This window comes from Miniopterus schreibersii (assembly GCF_964146895.1).
Source record: "Miniopterus schreibersii genome assembly, chromosome: 3".
Lineage (NCBI taxonomy): Eukaryota > Metazoa > Chordata > Mammalia > Chiroptera > Miniopteridae > Miniopterus > Miniopterus schreibersii.
In genome coordinates, this window is record NC_138103.1 from 81,673,565 (window position 1) to 81,695,067 (window position 21,503).

General features: G+C 43.5%; 1 protein-coding gene across 3 annotated transcripts in view; it reads right to left on the reverse strand.

Moving 5' to 3' along the window:
• Positions 1-3,534: 3,534 nt before the first annotated feature.
• The window catches only part of SEMA5A (semaphorin 5A), a 362,170-nt gene continuing 344,201 nt past the window's right edge, over positions 3,535-21,503 (reverse strand). For 2 of the 3 annotated variants that reach the window (XM_081133220.1, XM_081133221.1), the window contains exons 18-23: positions 19,113-19,331; positions 13,868-14,038; positions 12,216-12,371; positions 10,783-10,830; positions 6,178-6,389; positions 3,535-3,982 (exon numbers count right to left, since the gene is read on the reverse strand). In XM_081133220.1, the coding sequence (XP_080989346.1) occupies positions 3,863-3,982; positions 6,178-6,389; positions 10,783-10,830; positions 12,216-12,371; positions 13,868-14,038; positions 19,113-19,331 (926 nt within the window). In that variant the 3' untranslated portion in view covers positions 3,535-3,862. The remainder of the gene's footprint in view (positions 3,983-6,177; positions 6,390-10,782; positions 10,831-12,215; positions 12,372-13,867; positions 14,039-19,112; positions 19,332-21,503) is intronic. The other variant, XM_081133222.1, reaches the window with a different exon arrangement.

Here is a 21,503-nt window from a genome sequence, read left to right on the forward strand (position 1 = left end):
GGAATATTCTAGGTGGTTCTCATTGCACTCACCTTACCTGTGGCAACTGTCACCAGCCTATGTCTGATTTTCCTATATCTATGGACTTGCCTGAAGAAGGACAGTAATGAAAACCTGTAACTGCATTGACATTCCTACGGCAGGGCAAACGCTAAGGTGTTTCCTGGAAGATGTAAGATTAAAGTGATATCAGTTACCGGAAGGCTGGGGCTGGGTCCGGCCTCCAGTGGGGGTGAAAATCACATCTCAAGGTTTGCTTCCTAGCCATTTTCTGCTCCTGAGTTCAAAGAGAAATAGCCAGGCAATCCTCTGCTTTGAATTGAAACCAATCACACCCAGATGAAATGATAAATCATTTTAAGCAAGGCACTGGCAACTTTCTATAGGAAATTAAACTATACCTGAACTTACAGAGGGTGGCTAAAAAAGCTCTCTTCTTAGTGACATGACGGAATAGCTTGGATGTTCCAGAATTCAGATCTTGCTCTGAGCTTGAATTTATCTAATGTGTGAACCATTCGAACTACCGTTCATCTAATATTTGGACCCCCTGGAGTTACATCGCCAATAAGCTGAGAAAGAACACGATTGCGTTTGAAACACTGGCCTCATATTTCTGACTAAACGTGGTGGAATACATTTTATTCCCTGCCTAACAAAATTGTTAGTCCCTGGGCAGAGTGAAACTATATTTTCAAAAGAGACCAGGTCTCCATTTCTGATGCTTCTGTAACATGTATCAGATTTGTGATAATGAACATGACCATTGAATAAAACTTTGATCCACTTGCTCCAAAAAATATGTATGATGCACCTGTAACATGAATCCTTTAAAAAAGGGGGCATGGAATAGTCATTTTAGATATTTTGTTTTTCTCCTTCCTCTAAAATGTGGGTGCACTGTAGCATGGATAGATGATGACCAGTCTAGTCTAGAGAAAGGAACAGTGCTGGGAACCACTTCCAAAGAATTTCAATGAAGCTAAAAGTCATTTCCTAATGAAAACCAGCCATATTTTAACTGCATCCAGAAATAACCCTAAAAATTAACCTGTGATTAATGTCATTTGACATCAGGCTCCTTTAGTGGGATTAAATTGCTTGGTGTAGCGTGAAATATTAATTTATAAGTGTGCTTCTTATAGTAAAAGGAAACAAGGAGAGAGTTAAAAAAGTCACACAGAAATGAAAAATGTGACTAGTGTCCCCAGAAGGTTTTGGCAGGAATCCCAAACGTCTCAGCCTAAAGAAGAGCTGCTGTGTGAAGGCGGTCCCAGTAGGAGTGGTGGGTGACCCTGCGACAGCCCACACAGGAGGGCTCCTGCCAGGAGGAGGGGTGTGGAGGTGAAGCACAGACAGTGAGCAAGAGCTCTACAGTGAGAGAAAAACAGTTACTACACAGATAGTTAAAATACTTAGATTAAGGCTGAAATTACTCTAAACCAACTGAAAATCTGTTATGTAAGAAGAAGAGAAAGAGAGGAAAGAGATACAGGGAGAGAGAGAGAGAAGCCAGAAAAGCCAGAATACTTTTCCCTTGAATAGAGTGTCAGGGAACAAATGTGAGTGGATTCTTTGCAGTGATAATCAAAAAGGCTTATGTAATCAACAACATGAAAATCCTGGGGTAGGCGAAGGGCGTTTTCCCCAGTCACTGTATAAGGCTGATTACAGACTAGCTCTGATGTCGTTCAGAAGGCATCATTTAGGAGGCATTTCCCCTGAAGCCCAGCGATGCTTTTTTGAAATACTAGTTTCCTCCTCTCAGGGAAATAGAATGACCTTTTAAGCTTAGAAAATATTGGTGGGAGGTATTCGAAAGAGCGGCTAACACGATACATACTGAGAACATTTTTCTTATAGGAGAGTGATGATATGGGTGGAAGCACCCAGTGAAAATCCAATCCAGGAACAATTAGGAAACCATCTGGCTACATCTCACCTCCAGACTGTGGACTTTGCGTAGAGACAGAGCAATCCCGCACAGCACACAAGGGACGCAGGGCTGTAACCCCAACTCCCCACTGCAGCGACCCCGAACACTTCATTTATAATCTACCAGGCCTCCCAGTGCCCACCTGCCATTTAAATTTTAATTCCAGAGCCATTTTGCAAATTTGGAGATATAAGAATATTTTAAACTCAATAATGCCGAACGTAAGATTATCTCAACATTTCTTCAAATTGGGTAGGGTACAAACACATATATGCTAATAAGTCCATGTTCCTTAATGCCCAATCTATATATTTTCACAGATCTGAAGGTTCATTGATCAATAAGAATGTGTTTCCATGTCCACCCACGCCTTTATTGCAATGCCCTGAGGCATTCGATGAAGATGTTCGATCTTGTTCCTACTTTCAATAATTATTCAACCAACTGTCATGTGTTATGTATCAGTTGTTGGTGAGTAATTTATCTTCCTTTTTTCCTTACTGGGGACCACTATGAATTGTATAACACTCTGAAATGCTCAGAACCACAGGATCATTAAAAACTTTACATCCAGATACCCTGATTTCTCAAGATACATCTTGAAATGCTGTCGCCTCATGCAGGGAGAAGTGGGAGTTAGTGGGTGGGAAGGCAACACTAGATTAAAACCAAAAGGCACCAGAGCTAAACATCTCCTCCTCATCTGACCGGAGGCAGCTCGGAACTTGGGGAGCAGTTCACTATATACAGCGACGGGCAGCAGGAAGCGAGCTCTACGTACCATTAATGCTCTTGGTAGGGGCGTGCCGCCACATGAGTTCTATCAGAAAGATGGGAAATAAAAGTCGACTTGGATTAAACGTCAGTTCTCTCAAGTTTCCCTAACACGGAAAATTTTTTAAAAGTTATTTTCAATTATATGTCAGTACTGTAAATACTTTCTTCAGTGGCATCATTAATGTTCAAGGTTTTTTCTTTGCGGGGTGAGAGAAGGTGTACAGTCTATCCAAATGCTGAACAAATGGTTATTTTACAGACTGGCTCTTCAGGAACGTCACGATGGATCGGACGGGTGGGCATCCAGGCCAACTGGGTGGCCAGGAGCTCCCTGGGGTGCCATGAAATCCAGAAGTCAGAATAAGGCTAGTTTCGCAGCAACCTGCAGGACGATTTCCCCTTCATCGTGTCTGTGCCTCTGCTCTCCTCGCTCAACTCCCCGAGCGGTGACACAGGAAATGCATCAAGACCAAGGGGAGAGTGTCTCAGGCCTCAGATAATCGCCTCTGCAGATGCAGGCCAGGTTGCATCCTGGGCCTCCTCAGGCAGGAATCATTCCACGTCCAAACACACAAGTTGCTTCTAAGAATTCCACAGTATTCCCCAGACTGAGAAGGCGGGCGATCCATGGCGAACCACTGTATGGCTACATCGTATTCTTCATCTAATCAATACTGTGGACCGAAGCACTCCTTGTGTGTGTGTGTGTGTGTGTGTGTGTGTGTGTAGGGGGCTCTCATATGTAAAGGGACTACTTTCTTGAATTAAAACATCATGAAGATTTATGCTCAAGAGCAAGAAGAGGCTCCTATTTCTAAAGACTCCTTCCAATGTAGGCGGCACATTTATTAAAAAGCTCAAGGAAACAATTGACTTGTTAGAAAAATGGACTGAACACAATAAAAAAACTCCACACCATGGTTCACTCAACAATGTTCAAATAGTGTAGACCAGATTTTCACAATGTCATATTTAGATTTTTGTTGTTTTTAAGGACATCTATTTTTGGCAGCAGTGGGACACTCATGGCTTGAAATGCACTTGAAATGTATCCAAACTTCATCTCTGAAGTCTCAGAGACATGGGCAGTCATGGAGCACAGGCCTTGAGGAACTGGGGAATTACAAGAAGCCAAAAATATAAAAGCTATTAGTACTCATCATAATTATTGAGATCTGTAAAGTAGGCGTTAGAATAAGTCTTCCCAGTGAGATGTGGGTTGAAGTATTTGTTTCTTTCCTCTAGTATCAGGTTGTTTTTATTAAATGCCTGTAAAACATAAAAATAAAAGATTGAAGTACTATTTCAGAGAGAGAATATAACTAGGAGACGGTTATGATGAATTTGAGCTTCTTCTAAGGGTCAGTGACTGGAAAGTGTGTTTCCTCGCTTACAGCTTCTTAACTTTATCGGCCTTACAGAGGATCTGCCTCATACCTACAATGAGGTTGGCAGTTTCTGGCATCTTCCAATCTATTTCTGAGTTTTAGGCAGGAAGTTTCCTAGAGTTAGAAAACCTAAACCTAAATCTCAAAGAAGCCTAAAACTATAGTGAATTCAAAGTAACAATGCGTGGAATGTTATCACACATAACTGAGTACATATTTAAGCAGCTTTCTGATTCCCGTGGATAGGTACAGTGGTAAGACGTTTTGATGGAATTTATTTAAGTAAATGCATGGAATTTCAAATGTCAATTTCCTTTCTTTTTCTGCACTTGTTAGAAGGTGGCTGCTGCAGGCATGGACACAGATGTTTCTTCCTTATTAATAGCTACTAAAGACACTTGCACTTCCAAAGAGCTGAAGTACACCAGGTGGAGGGTAAATATTGAGAGAACCAAAATAAAGGTGAGGGATTGTAGGCTGAGGCTAACTGTCCAGGACTAGATGGACAAGGCATCAGAAAAAAGTTCTAGGAGGATTCATTAGTGACTAGACAGTAGTCAGTGCTCCAGGTCCTTTGTCCTCATAGCAGCAAGATTTCTGATTATTTTAAGTGGCTACTGGATCTTAAAAAAGATCAATTAATTTTCTTCAGATGCTTGAAGTATTAAGAGTGACCACAGATAAGCTGAAAGGTTGGAATCAAGTTAGAGAAGCCCCGTTCTTTGGTTCTGAAGGACTGTTTGAAAGGTTCTTGCTCACAGAAGGAGCCCAGGTTCCTCCTCATGCTGGGGAGCTCAGTTCTGCGGGGATGTGAGGGGATGTTATTAATTCATGCTGCTTCCCTCCCCACCTCTGCCATCGGACTAGGACAAGGTGCTGATGGGTGCTGGGTGTGGTGTAAGCAGGGTCCATGGCTGAAAGTCATCGGTTCTGCCTCTGTCCAAGTGGTGGAGAACATGAGCCTCCTGGCAGGGGGAACGAGTGAGGACACTGTGGCTCTCAGGACACGACCTTTCAGCCACCTGATGCTGAAGATATTCCATAGGCCCACATGGGAAGGAAAAGGAACTTCAAAGGAAACCATCATAGCAGAGAGAGCGCACCAAAATACTCCCTAACAATGTGAAGGGGAATCACCACATTAAGGGGAATATAAAAACATAGGGAACTGAGTGCATGAGAATTTCTTTCATTCACATGGGTAGCAAGGAGGCTGGGTGCAGTAGGCAAGAGTAGATAAGGGCCCCTGATATCTTTCCAGTTACACCCCTGACCTCCTGTGTAGACACAGTAAGGACAAGAGCTACTATCTGCTGGGCGCTGGGCCTCAAATACCTTAGAGTATTTAGACCTCACAACAGTGGTATTGTTTCCAATTTATTGAGAAGAAAACGGAGGCTCAGTGAGTGTGAATAACCATCTGGTAAGTGACTCAGGAACCCAGGCCTGCCAGCTCCAATGCTGATACCCCTCCTGTCCCTTCTTCCTGGGAATGAGGAGCCTGGTCACTCACCCTAAGTCTCTGGGGCAGACACCAGGTTAATTACCTGTTGGGGAAATTTACAAAATCCACCAGTCACAGAGCCCTTTACATCATGCACAGCTTCAGTGTGCTTGAAAATTATTTGAAGACAGTCCTTATAATGCCATAACAATTTTTCTCAGATTGTCATCCTGTGATTCCTGAAATGGACCTGCATATCCGATTGCCCAGCCCTGGTTCTCATTACACTGCCCAGTGTGCACTGGTCCTCTGCCTGGAGCAATTCTCTTTGGCATGACCTCCCTTTGGACGCAAAAGGCACAGTGAAGGCAGACCTGGACCCTAGCCAATGACCTAATATTTTCTAGCATTTATTTGTTGCTGTTTCCATGCCATTTTTAACTACATTCCCAGTAAGGGATGCCACCTTTTCACAGGCAAAGCAATGCTACAAAGGCAGTTCGTCAAAAGCAAGAGTCCATTACCTTGTCCCCATGTCACTTGCACCCCTGCCATTGTACTTTGCCAACAGTCCCTGGGTCCACCCGCCTTCTTTGTACATCTGGCTGCTGTGGTCACTGCCCAGCCCTTACCTTGATGGCCTCCACTGAGTCATACTTGTCCAGTTTGTTGATGTGGTTAGTTATGCTGGTGTTGAGAGGGGCGGGTGCGATGGGGTGGATGACAGTGGCATCGTGGGATTGCTGCTGGTACCGCTGGCAGTAGGTGTAGACGAGGAGTGTGAGAAGGCAGCCCAAGATGGAGCTGCTCAGCCCCACGGCGACCATGTGGAACATGTTGAACTCTGGGAAGAGAGCATCGAAAGTGATGCTACACTGGAAAGGAACACGCTACACAACAGCTCAGTGCTTTGGTGAAAAGAGAAAGACAGAATGGAAAACCCCGTAGCCATTCAAAATTAAGCCATATGCCAATTCCTTTAAAATGGCATGGCCACCGGGACACTTCTCCAAAGTGAGCCCAGCATATTTTAAGTTAATGCACTATAATCAGAGTTTTGGAGATCTCCTAATACGCTAGCAGAATCATGTTTTCTTACTTAAAGGCCTAAACAAGAATGCTCTTCTGTCTCAAGTGCAGCTTTGTGGTCTATGGGGTTTCTAGGAAACATATTTCCCAAGCTCCTGGACAGGCTGGGGTCCCTCCCACAAAGGCAGAGGGCATTGACTGCCTCCAGCACTGCTCGCCTGCAAGCCAGGCTATTTCTCCCTTCCCTTTATTATTTCATTTTATTTTAAAATGTGTTCCACTTACATAATTCTCATGGTTTTCATTATAATTTTATTATGAATATAAACACATTATATAACATTAGAAAGTGTAAAAGGGAACATACGAATAATAAGTCTTTTTTCTTTCCTAGAGGGATGACTATAACCCCTTTCTGGTGTGCTGTTTCCGAGATTCTCTGCAGTGTTGTGGTGTGTGTGTGGTGGTGGTGTGTGTGGTAGTGGTGGTGGTGGTGGGGTGTGTGTGTGTGTGTGTGTGTGCATACATATTATCCTGGGTACCACTTTTTTTTCACTTACATTGTATTTTGGAGAAATAAAGGATTTGTGTCAAAGGAATAAAATATGATCTTTTAATGGTCATGAAATCACCCTCTTTTTACATTTTTTTCTTTTTGATAGAATCTTTGAGTTATTTTCCTTGAGTTATGAGTACACAGTGTTGACAAAGTGAGCGGGCATGGATTTATGACTCTAATACAGCACTGGCTTGAGTGACATCAGGTAACATAAGCAAAAACTGCATAAAGTCTGAGAAACAATAGAAAAAAAAGTATTCATGTTGTGTTTATAAGACACTTTACAATTACAGTTTGAAGACTTTTGGGGACTAAAGACAACATCTGGGCAGTGCTGGTGAAGCTGCACTTTGGGAAAATTAGGTAAATCAGAACACAACCTGATTTTTCTGCTGTGTTGGCCCCGTGTGGCTAGCCAGTTGTTTGTGGGTTACTGGCCTTAACTGTTTCCCCTGCACAAGTCACATCCTGAGGACCTGGCTTTCCCCCAGGGTGTCCCCTCCATTGGCCACCAAAGGGTGCATTGTCACTCAAGTTCAACACCCCCTTCCTCCCCAATCTGTCCACACTGCCCCAAATGTAACTAGAGGAAATGCCCGATGGGCACCATCAACCCCAGGTGAGTCTGCAAAGCTGCAAACTGAGGCCCCCAGGGCTCTCAGGGAGAGGAGACATGCAGGTCTGTCCCCACCACCCCGGCTCCGCACCAAGGACTTTTCAAGCAGCCTTTACCTCACCTGTGATCCGCAGCAGAGGCTGAATATCTCTCACCTGTCCCTAACCCCTGACTTATTCCTCTAGGCTGTGCACTTTTACTGCGTTCTGGGGACCCAGGGCCTTGAGAGGTGGGTCCTCCTTCTGAGGTGGATGGTCACTGTACTGAGGCTGCCTCTTTGGTTCATTGTGAGCACAATCCGCGTGCTCCTGCCCCACTGAGACTCCAAAGGACAGGCATCCCCACCCCGGAGGTCCAGAGTCTCAGCACCAGGCTGGGTGATCCAGAAAGGTGTCACTAGGACATTCCACAGGTGTCAACCACTCCCGCCATACACCTCAGTTTTTCACTTCTTGATTATTTGGCCAGTGGTTTGACAAAGTGAAAAGACTTCCTAAATCTTTGGCTTTTCCTGATTTTGCTAGAAGCCTCTAGGGTGGACAGCTCCCAACTGGGGACAGTTGGATAAAGCCCCAGGTAAGCTCCACCAGCGACCACTACAGGTCTTACTGTAACAGAAGCCGTGCTGCAGGTTCCCCTGTGTGCAGACTTCATAGTGTTGTTATTTCTTCATGCTTTAGAGTTCAGACTCCCTGAGGTCAATTCCAGGTATGGATTTAAGTACTTTCTGCTGCACTGATAACATGTTTTATTATAACACAGGGAAGATGTATGACTCTATCCACATGCAGATACTTCGTCATTAGTCAAATGAATCGTTCCTGCAGGTGCCTGGGGAAGCCTGGGGCCACTGACATCTTTATGACGATTACATAGTCTGTGTGTCTCATGCAAGTAAAAACAGCTCTCTAAGATGAAAAATTTCAACAGACTCACATTTTTCTGCATAAGGGAAAATAGTGCCTATTAAATCTCTTCAATTTGCCTAGTTTGACTCTTTCTTTGAATACGCTTTTTAGGCTGGTATTTTTGGTCAGTAAAGCTGGAACAGAAACCAATTACCCAGTTGGTTCAACTGCCTGATTTCCTGTGCAAAATGTGATTGATTTTTTGCAACAGACTAAAAAAAGATATCCATGTTATCTCCCCAAACATCCTTGTGAGGTATTTGTTTTTACCTATCAGCCTAACAATCAAATCCATCTGACCTCTTACTCAACTATTCTGGTGTGTCAATGTCAGCAGCCTAGAGATCTAAAAAATTAGTTTTGAATATTGTAGAGTCATTGAAGCTTCTATGATTTAATCAATCGCGCCTCAAGGCTCAATTCTATGCAGTCATTTGGCACAGCTGGCTCAGACACACAACAGTAGCATTTCAGGACTGGAATCGGCTTTGCATGATGTTTTCCTGGGTACTCATAGCCTTGGAAGTACTCCCATCTCCTAACCCCAAGAAGGCCAGCTGAGGAAAGTGGTTTTCAAACTTGTGGCAGAGGCGAAGGGACTGCCGACTCTGTAGAGACATCAGCTGGTGGCCTCCCTCAGGACAGGATCACTCCCTACAGACACCACACACTCTGGACCTTCACTGCCTCCTGAGGGCAGCAGACATCATGGACTCTGGTGTTGTCCAAGAGTGTCCCCTGACCAGGGTTGCTGTGGCTCCAGCCCCCAGACACAATCCTATTTTCCTGCGCTCTAAGCTTCAAGTTCACACTGTGATCCCACTGCCTGGGCTCCTCTATGGACTGCCTGTGTGAACTTCAGCCAGGGATCTCATCTCTCTGACCCTCACAACCCCCACTTACAACATGCAGGTAAAAACCCATGGCTGATAACACTTTTCTACAATTCCCAAAACCAAAATCTCTGACAAGTGATTTCTCATCACTTACCAAGCGGCAAAGCATGACCTGACCATTTGCTGCAGAACTGACCAGAACTGCCAGAAGGAGCATCAGCATATTCACTGGACCCCCACGTCACAGCAGCTTCATTACAGGAATTGGTTATGAAGTGTGGCCCCAGACCCTGCAGGTGCATTATGTAATATACAGGACATGCCCCATTCGGCCCATCTATACCCTGAAAAGTATTCAACTCCAAAACCCTTTCCTATCTTCAGGTTTGTTTGTTTTTACATAAAAAAAAATTGTGGACTTTGGCACCTACATGGGTGCTCTTTGTGAGGATCAGATAGGTTCCTTCTTGTCATTTAATACAGTGTTTGGCACAGAGTGACTGATCTCAAAATATGAAGGGATTCTTGTGATTACATTTATTTAAAGTGGCATATACTCACCTTACAGCTGGATCCCAAGTTAGTGACTGCCAGTCTGTGAACTCAGTGACCTGAGCCCAGTGGACAAGAACTGGGCTTGGACAGTCAGTCCTTCCCATCCAGACAAGATAGTCATAGATAATTAAGTCCAAATTTATCATAGACTTGAACCAGAAAATGGTGATTTTTGTCATTCAGGGTTCTGGGAAGTTTGAAACATACGTCTAGAGATAGAGGTAGAACATGCTCCCTTAAAATTTTGTCATTCCAGCAGTCTAGAGATTTGAGGCTGGCTGCCATGAATTATAAATATAAACAAAATGTTTGAATACTGTTTTACTCGTGGGAACTCCAATACCTATATTTACTACCCATATAGTACCAAGATATCAAGATCAATGGTTCATAAAGCTTAGTATTCAGCAGAATCACCTGAAGGGCTTATTAAACCACAGAGGGCAAAGTCCACTCAAAGAGATTCTAATTCTGCACATCAAGGTGGGGCCTGAGAATCTATATTACTCTCAGGACCTTTGGTGATGCTGGTGATGCTTGTATAGGGACTCAACTTGAGAACCACTAATCCTTGGGATCCAGGGGTTTCTCTAGCCTGGTGTGTGTGTATGTGTGTGTGTGTGTGTGTGTGTGTGTGTGTGTGTGTGTGTGTTTGCCAACAGCAGAAATATCATTCGGCCAACAGCAGAAAATATCATAAATCAATTAGAATGTAGTTAAAAGAAAGAACTTACCTCCACACCTTTTCTCTTCTACGCTACTGGACCTTGCCACAGATACTTCTGGAAAAACAAAAATCCAATCACAATGTGTAAAGGGTGTTGGGAAGAAAGGTCATATTAATGATTCATTTACAAAACACCTAATGATTTTGAGTTTTATGTAAGTCAAAGTTCCAAAAGCCTGATTTTTCAAATAAAGTTATATTTGTTTCTTTGTTTAACCAACTTGAGCTGTATTCGGTCAAGGTCATCTTGATTGGGAAGGGGTGAGGTTCATTATCACAGATAGAAAATGCAATTGTCCCCTGAGCTAAAGCCAGGGCACTAGCTTCAAAAGAAGGCCAGAGAATGTGCTGCTTTTCTGTTACAATACATCCTGCCAGCTGTGGAACCCCACAGTGTTGGCCTGTGGTATGCCTGCCTCAGATCTTTTGTTTCATCAAAGCCCCTGGTGTCACATTCCCTGCAGAGGGGACCAATGCACCAGAGCTCCACGGAAATGGCCAGAACAAATAAAGTCCCTATTCAGAGACCATTCATGTTCTCTGTGCACACATGAGACACCAATGTGAGGAGAAACCCACCTAAACAATGAAACATCATTTCAGGAGGCCAGAAACGTTATCCTCTCCTGTACTGATTTTTCATTAGATAACAAGAATTGAAAATATATCTATGATGAAAAAGGGGAACAGCAATAATAAATGTTGCAGTTTTATACCACACATGATCAAAGTACCCTATAGGGCTAAGGCTAATAGTTTTCTCTAAAACATTCTCTCTTCCATAAATGGAGAAAAGTAAGTTATTACCTACTATTGCTTTGTAAGAGGTTGGTCTCTGCTTTGGTCCATGTCTGAGCCCTAACCCACACAGTGGGCACACGTGAAATGACGTGTCAGTATATACACCAGACCTACAGTGAGCAGGTGACAGGTGACTTCTTACCCCTAATAACTAAACATCAATTTCACATGGAAAGCCAGTGGCAAGAGGGCCAGTCACCTCTTCTCCAAGATAAGAGCAGTGGTTATGGGTTACCCTTTCCCAGATGTGTTAAGGCTTCATAAAGAGAATGGTCCTTCTCCATGCAAACAGATGCACATAAGCATCATCAAAACACTTTACTTAATAATTAAAAACCAAACACACCACCTTCATTTTTTGAGCAAAATTTTCTGCATGCATTACAGTCAATAAATTGTAGAAGACCACGCTGTGTTAAAAATATGTCCAGGGTTAAAAAAATTTTTAAATGCATAGACTAAATTTAAGTCTAAAACACAGTTATCTATAAATCTAAGCATTAATCACCCTGAAACCACAAGAGTTGATAGAATCACCTGTTTCACCAAAAGGGACCTCAAAGGACAATTAAAACTCTAACCAATGACTCATTTCCTATTCGAATGTGGGCAGTGATTATGCTCATACTCTGCCCTTACCTGGGATGAAATTGGAATCAAAAATACACGGCCGGCTCTCCGTGGTGTTTCCAGAACACTGGCTGCCCACGGGGAACAGAAGGATGCACTGGCGGGCTCGGACCTGGACTCCGGACACATCACACTCAGACCAGTCTGACCACTCGGACCAGCTCTCTGCAGTGACCGCCAGGGGGACAGGAGAAAACAAGACCCGCTCAGATCAATCAACCGGGAAGCAGTGTGACTTTCACATATGATTTGATGTCCTCCTACCAGGTTTAATGGATCTGTATATAAATAAGACGTACTCCTATCTTCTTACAAGTCCCATAGATAAGATACACATGAGCAAGAATAAAAGAACTGGTGTATCACTGACCTGAAATAATGTTCTTAAATTACATTTGCCAAAACCACATTATTTTAATGCTTTAAAGCAACTGAATTAGACAATCAATAAGCTAATCACTGATGTCCAGCTGTGCACAAACCATCAGCAGCCGGGGAACAGGAATCATCGAGACAGACACTGTTTCTGCCAGGGCCACGCTCCTCTGCCAAGAGCAGCCCTCAGAGGCTTTCCTGAGAGACTCCCCTACCCTCAGCGCTCGGGCAAGGAAAGCAGTGCATTCACGAGAAACCCACACTGCAAGTGTGTCTTCTCTTATAAAAACAATTCCGCACTATCAATATCCCAAAGTCGGGCTATACTTGAGGCAGAACTCATCTCAGTCCCTGTTTGCTGTCACGGAAGCTCATGAGATCAATGCACAAGTCTTGGGTGAAGGCCAAGAGCTCAGCCATAACAGGACCCTTCTCCCAGAAGTGAGTTTCTAGGATTTGTTAAATTTGCCCAGGTTTGCAGAAGTGTGACAGACAAATACTCATATTTGAAGTCTTTATAAATATGGACTCTCAATATTATTTATGAAATATTAATCAACATAAAAATATTACCTATGAAGCTTGCTTCCCCCCCCACCTTTTTAAAGGCAAGATATAAGCATCATCTTTGCAGTTCTGGGGACATTTGGAAATCACACTTGTTCCTTGATCAAGTGGGAAGAGAGATCCATATAAAGGGTACAATTTTCCCTTAGAAATCTGCCAGTTTTCAGAATGATTCTGAGAATCTGGTTTCTAGGCACTTTTCAATATAAATGGTACCCTCTAGAAAGATCTGTAGGAACAAGTTTTAAAAAGGTAAAAGTGTTTTCAATGTCAAAGGTAGGTCTCATTTTTATCCCAAGTGGTTCTCACATGTCATAAAATGAAGCTGATTCTTGAATGGGGAGGCTGCAGTCGCTCATCCAGTGGGCACCAGCATCAGGCAGCCTCAGACCCCCACCCCCAGGGCCCTGAGGCCCACTCCTGTGAAGCAGCTTCGCACAGTACCTCCATGCTCCTCACCCTGATTCTCAACTACAAAATCTCAGATTTCATTATGAGGTTAAATATTTTATGAAAGCTTTGTTCTAACCAGTTTCTGCTCCTCTCACCACGGCGGATGAGAACCATTTTATTGCAGAGCACGTGTTAGGAAGTCACTGCCAGGGTGACAGCGAGGGGTTGATGTGTTCCCCTCTTTCAGTCTGTGATGTGGCATCATCAATGTCACCATTTCTCAGTCAAGGAGAGAGGCACATTTGCCCTGAAGTCCCACTGCTTACCAGGGCAGGGCTGAGTGTTGCAGAGCGCCTCCTCCGTGTGCAGCCCCAGGCAGATGTCTCCCCCATAGGCTGGGGCTGGGTTTGTGCAAGAGCGGGTCCTCATGTAGTGTCCACCGCCACATGTCGCCGAGCATTTTGACCAGGAGGACCAGCAAGACCACACGCCATCCACTGGGAAAAGACACAAAGCCACATTGCTTCTGAAATGCAAATCTAACCAATCTCATGAGGCTGCAGATAGAAGGTGCAGCAGGACCACATCCATGAAGCCACTGACCACTCACAGCCTCCCTTACTGATTGTGTTATGATTTGCTCCAGGACAGAGAGAAAGAAACGGTAGCAGGTCCTGTGAGGAAGGACTGTGGGAACTCTCTGTTGATACAGGCACCAAACTAAGTTCATACCATGCAGCCCCTGGCATGTTTATGTGGCAGACTATACAGAGGACCTGCTGCTACCTGAAGCCAGATTTCAGGCTGGATATGAGGGAGTTTTGTAACTCAAACACTAGGCAGAACTAGTTCCTGATGAACTGTTGCCAGGCCTTTCCTGTGACTTTGTGCAGTTCTCCTGCTTTCTCCAGGCTGGGCTCCTGGTACCTGTGGACGGGCCTCCTGAGCACTGGGTCAGCTGACCCACCTGGATCTCAGTGCTCCCTCCTACATTGGGTGACTTTGTTAAACTGAGACCTCATGCTGGCTCTGTCATTGTCAGATATGATCTGCCTTTTGTCTAACTCTTTGCTGACCTTCCCTCTTGCCAGCCAGACCTGCCCTGTTTTACTTGGTCCCAGAGCAAAGCTGCAGGACTTTGTCAAGATGTCATTAGACTCCAATTAGCAAAAACAATCATAACCACAGCAAACTACATAAAATAGCTGATGAAAGACTCACTTTCACTATATGTAGATAGTATTATGCTTTATTTTCTCCATGTCCTAGACAAAATAAAACAGAAGCAACCAGGAAAGGGAATGCCAAAGTTGTTAAAGACACAAGGCTGCTTTGGCTAGAATGACCTAGTTTATATTTCAATACACCCATTGTGACTTAATGCATTTTTATGTAGTTACATGTCTCTTTAGATACAGGCATAGGTAGAAACACCATGTTTATGATGACATTTAATTTGTCAAAAGCAAAAACAGAGCAAAAAAACCTTTGACATGTAACTGGGAATTTTGTGATTTGATCATTTATCCAGTTTTGGAGAATTTAATATTTTCCCCAATAGGCAATAAGCGTGATATCTGACAGTGGCTACAATACCAGAAAAACAAGGCAGGTATGGTTTTGCCTAGAAATTTAAACTTTTCTAACACCCACTGCCATGTCTATTCTCACTGGGGGAACACTTGCTGGCAGGTTTCCTCTATCTGTAAGTCAAGCTGAGGCTTGGTTTTAAGTGGGTACACGTGCACACCCCACACTGAGGCACAGATAAGTCACAGTGCCTTCAAACAGCAGGTGTCACAGAGCTCAGATGTTTGAATGTACGCAAGGCAGCCTGGGGTTCAGGAGGGTCTACTGCCTCATCTAGATTGGTGTTGGAACCAGACTTAGACACAACCATGTGATCTGAAGATCCTACGCTTTTCTATTGCATAATGAACCTGCAGAGCAATGGCCAGTAGGCATATGAAAAGATGGCCAACATCATTAATAGGTGAGGAGATACAAATCCAAACCACAAGGAGATATCACCACACACCTGTCAGGATGGCTATTACAACACAAATGCTAGATAACAGGAGATAGCCGTGTCGGCAAGGGGGAGAACAAATGGAAACCCTTGTATTCTGTTGGTGCGGCTGTAAAATGGTGCAGCTGTTATGAATAACAGTGTGGTGGTTCCTAAAAAAGTGAAAATGAAAATGAAAAAATTAAAAAACTATCATATGATCCAGCAATCCCACTCCTGGGCATGTATTCAAAAGTATTGAAATCAAGATCTCAGAAAGAAATCTGCACCTCCATGTTCAATGCCACATTCTTTACAATGCCCAAGATGTGGAAACACCATAAATGTCCACTGACAGATGAATGGGTAAAGCAACTGGGGAATATATGTACGAGATATTCCATTAAAACCAAGGAAATCCTGTCATATTCCCAACAGGGATGAATCTGGAGGAAATTATGCTAGTGAAATAAGCCAAAGAAAGAAAGACAAATACTGCATGGTTCCCCTTATATGTGAAATCTAAAATTGTTGGACTCATAGAGGCAGAGAGTAGAATAGTGGTTGCCAGGAGCTGGGGGAGGGGGAATGAAGAGATGCTGTTCAACACGTATGACGTCTGTCATGCAGCATGAATCTGCTGTGCAAGGCTGTGCCCAGAGCTCCAACACTATTGTTAACACATTTTGATCCAAACATTAGACCCTCATTCTGTTCTTTCTCACTCACACTTACTTTTTTAATAAAAAAGACATAATGAACTATGTTACTTGAATTTGAATATTACTTAGTAAAAAGAACCACCCGTAGTCTCTGCCTTGGTTGGCCAAGGTCTGGTATCCACAGTTCTGAATCAAACATGGACTGGACAGGAGTGAAGGAGAAACACCGAGCTGTTTCTCTCTGTTGTAGGTAAGTTATGTAGGTAAAGGTACTAGAAGGATCATCCCACAGGAAATTGAAAAAACTAATTTTACCTTGTTGCAATTTATCATACACATTAGAACTGGAGAGCAAATTTAAAAGATATTTTACATTCACCTAGTTTGCTTAGATTTATTTTCAAACTTAATCATAATGAGGAAGCTTGTTTTTTTATAAAATACAGTGCCTGTTTGCACATGTGTACTATGGACCCAATAGGGCTATGGGAGAGTAAATTCAGAGGGAGGAGAGTGTCTGAAATTAGGTAAAAATAGCCCTATAATTGGACCTCTTGGTGGCTGAGCAGCTCTGCATCCAGAGCCCTGAGGCTCTGACCCTCCACAATGAAATACACGCTGTCACATGTTCAGGAATTTTCTAGGAGGTGGGACAGAGAATTGACATTTGCCCAACTCAGTCCCTCAAACCCACCCACACCCAAGTAGAATGTGAAGAGGGCCACTCTGAATATTTTCACAACCCTTTAGGAATCTTGGCTTTCATCAAGAAAATAAGGATAGAGCTATTTCAGGACATTAAGGTTATATACACATAATACTGTCTTAACCATCAATTCAACTAAAACAAAAACAGTGACCAGATCATGCTAATGGGTGTCTCTGACATGGGCCCTGAGCCTGCTCTCAAGGACAGGGAGGCGTGCTGGCATCTGGAGAGTCTGCCCGTTCTGCTGACGGCAACAAGGACTCATGTCTGGAGCCTGGGAAGCGAGAGTACATGGAGGTATCCTGACATTCCCATGTCACCCTGCCCGCTCAGTTTGCAGCCTGGACCCTAATCTAATGATGCCCATGCTCTCCCTCCCGGCCCTGGGGGAGGAACCCTCCACTCTCGGTGCTGGGCTGTGGGAAAAAGCTGTCTCTGTGACCTTTCCCAACCCCTCAGCACCACTTGGCTGGGAAAGCTGGATGGTCAGAGAGGAGTCTCCTGAGGCTGGAGAAGTTCAGGCAGAGACAACCCAGGAGGAGCAGAGCAGCTGCACGAGCAGCAGGGACATTGCTGAGAGCCACAGCTACGAAGTTGGGAACTGTTCATTTTCAGTTTAACGTGCATATTTATACCTCTATCCATTCATCAGCTACTCATCACCCATCATCCACCCACACACACATCCATCCACCCACCCACCCACCCATCCATCCATCCGTTTATCATCCACCCACCCATCCACCCACTATTCATCTGTCCATCCATCCAACCATTCATCTATCATCCAACCATCCATCTATTAATCCAACCATCCATCCATCCATCCATCCATCCACCCATCCATCATCCATCCTTCTATCCATCCATCCATCCATCCATCCACCCATCCATCATCCATCCTTCCTTCCATCCATCCATCCATCCATCCATCCACCCATCCATCATCCATCCTTCTATCCATCCATCCATCCATCCATCCACCCATCCATCATCCATCCTTCCATCCATCCATCCATCCATCCATCCATCCATCCATCCTTTTTCCATTATCCATCAATCCATCTATCCATCCACCAAATGCTCACTGAGCACTGCTTCAAGCCATTTTCATGTTCAAAGAACTCAGGAAGTTGCTTTTACCTACTTGAAAAAGATGTTATACTTCCACGCTTCTCTATCTTTAAAAACACTGTACCTTGTGTTTGGAATGACCTCCCTCCCCATCTCTGATCCCTGCTTCTCTGTTTGTCCAATTTTTCTCTGTCCCTCAAGACTCAGCTAAGGGGCAACCTGCTCAGGGTAGCTGATTCCAGCTCAATAGGTCCTTGGCTGATGTAACCACTGCATCTTCTCACCAACCCAATAGCTGGTGACCATACTGAGTTGGCATTATTCACAGGATGCCTCCTCATGGAACTGTAGGTTCCTTCTGGCCTGGACCTTTCTTTACGCTGTGAGTGCTGCACAGTAGGCTATCCAAAAATGTTTGCTGGTAAAATGAATGAAAGAAGAAACCCTTAGGTACAGTGCCTAGGGCCCATGATCCTCATAGGTGCTCATAAGAATGTTTCAGTTTCTTTTAAATTGGAAGAAATAAATGAATATAATGCAGCCTAGATTATATCTGTTTTTATACCAATACAGTTGGAAGATATAACCTCTGAATTATATATCTGTATGTGTATGTGTCATACAGGCATACCTCATTTTATTGTTCTTCGCCTTTATTGGGCTTACAAGTTGAAGGCAAGTCCCTCTTCCAGAAAGATTACACCTTGCTGAGGTTCAGATGATGCTAGCATTTTTTAGCAATGAAGTCTTTTTTAATTAAAGTATGTACAATGTTTCAGTTTTTTTTAGACCTAATGCTATTGCTCACTTAATAGACTATAGTATAATGTAAACATAACTTTTATATGCACTGGGAAAACAAAAATTGCATGTGACCTGATTTATTGTGTTATTTGCTTTAATGCAGTGGTTTGGAGCTGAATCCTTAATATCTCCAAAATATGCTTTTCTCTTTCTCTCTCTCACATATATGAGATACATATTTTTATATGTTTATATATATATTTATATATGATATAAACATAAAGCCAGGGAAGATAGTTAAGCTCCCTAGATGAGAAGGTCTTCCAAGGCACTTGATTTCTTCAGATCTTTTCCAGATTCTTCAACCCACTCACCTGGGCAGGGCAAAATGTTGCACTCCTGGTACTCCAGGGACGGGCCGAGGCAGGGCAAGCCCCCGTACTTGGGCTCAGGGTTGTTGCAGACGCGCTTCCGGTTCCGAATGCCCCTGCTGCAGTCACGGCTGCACTGTGACCATGACGTCCAGGCTGACCAGGCCCCGTTGACAGTGTGGGCAGAGTATCTCCCGGCTCGCAGGAAATCACCAGAAAGGCCTGCCAAGGAAAAGGCTGAAGTGTCAGTTCTCAGGGCAACCAGAGTCTAAGCTAACTTTCACTGTGCATCAGCGGCCTGCCTTGCTTCTATAACTACACCTCAAATTCAGTTGAACACTTTTTGTACTTCGAAACCCAAAATTAAAAAAAGAAGCAGAGTGATAGCCTCCCGTAACTCACGCATCTTTCCCTGGAGATGCTATTAAATACGGGTGCAAATGAGAACCCACTTTGTGAATGTGGCAAAGTCTTCACTCAGGTTCTGGGCCTTGTATTTGTAGTTCAGTCATTTTTCTGAGAAACTTCTAACAAAGAACACATAAGTTTCTCACTTCCCGTGGGAATTCTACAACGCACTGCCCTTGGACTCACTGTCGAGAATGTAGTCTGGAAAAATAGAACAGGATTCAGACATTTTTAAACCTGGCCCTTCACCTGTTCACCTTTGCAAAGTGAAGTGAGGCCGGTGGAAGATGTGGAGTTAATGCTTCTGAATTTCAGGCCGTGGAGACACGTGTCTGCTCCAGGACCCTGCAACGGGGCTGAGTTCATGGCCCGGCACCTGGCACATCCCTGAGTGACCTTGTCATGTGGCAAATGCTCCCATGAAGTTCAGAGTGCACTTACTAGCAAGACACGTGGCCCCAGGAACAAAGGTAGATGCAGAAGCAAAAGCAGTCTGTGGTGGAAGGTTGGGGGCAGGGTGTCATCTTGGTAGAAACAGACCCTGAATACTGTGTGTCAGGTCTGCTCTGAGCGCTTTTCACCTAAGTCGCTTTATTACCCAGAGTCAAAATTCCTGTTCATTTTAGTGAACATGCCACCCACTTATCATATTAAAAAACATTCAATAATTTTCTCAAATGTAGGCAGAGCGAAACAGGTTTTAACAAAAAATCTCTCAAACTATGCGCAGAAGGTCTGTTTAAGTGTGGAAGGCATATATGCCAACTGTTCTATCCACTGTGAAATACTTTTGTTGTTTATTTAAAAACTGAACCAGAAACCAAGGCAGGATGCTCTTTAGAGAAAATGGATTAGAAGAACTTTCTATGACGAACCAGCACTTTGTGGTTAATCAATAAAGGACAGCTATTCACAATTAAGCCTCATCTTGGTGGTTAGAGGCAAGTAAGTCCAATTTTGTATTTTCAAGATATCAATACCAAAAACGTGCAGATGGTCTTTAGAACCTGAAGCCATTAAGACACAAGAAAGACGAATTCTTTTTCAAGCCATGCCTATGATACACTTTTGGAGGAAATATAGAATATATTTTATATGAGTGTATTAAATTTATCCTTAGTTTATATGACTAACATTTAAGACAATTATTAGCTTTGGTTTTCTATGTATCTGAGAACGGAAGGAATACAAAATCTGTTTTCAGAAAAGGAATAAAGTTATTATACAGAGAAACACTGTTACTCTTTTCTTTTCTTTTTACTTTGATGTCATAAAAAATGAGATAGTTCACAGCCAGCTCTGAAATAAGGGAATAAGTGAATGGTATTTATTTGTCTTATTTAAATTGTAGACTTATTCATACAAAATTCTTTACTAACGCAGACTTCTTCCTTTCCCGAAGAAACAATGAGTAAGCTTGCTAGTTGCTGAACAACATTAAGCAGAAGAGAGAGTTAATATCATCAACTCAGTAGATAGTTAATGTCAACAAAAGCAATATGACTAAAAGTGGCCGTTGATGGCAAGTGTTGGTCCTTCAAGCATCCAGGCTGCCAGCTCTGAGCTCCCAGAAGGAGGCCTGGAGTTCTGCGACCTGTGTGCAGCTGGTGGCCCTCACTCACAGCCACTTGTTTAGGAGCCTCCCTCGGGCAGTGAGGGAGGAGATTTATTGCACCTCCATGAATTTATTCCACCCGCATTAGTCCAATGTGGCGACTCACCAGCTCTGTGGTGCCTCAAGGCCAACCACCCTGGGTCTAAAGCTCCTTCTCTAAAATGACACTGCTGGTGACTGTGCTTTCTCTATCACATTGATATTGGGAAAATAAGGTAGAATTATAAAGAGAAGTGCTGAGAAATGTGGGGAGGTGGTCGAGTGCAAGATATTACTATCACTGTTCTCATCAAACCATATCAAACCATGCTGTGAGGACCCATCTGTGAGCACTTGTTTTCTTTTCAGAATTGGCCAGATTTTGTTACATT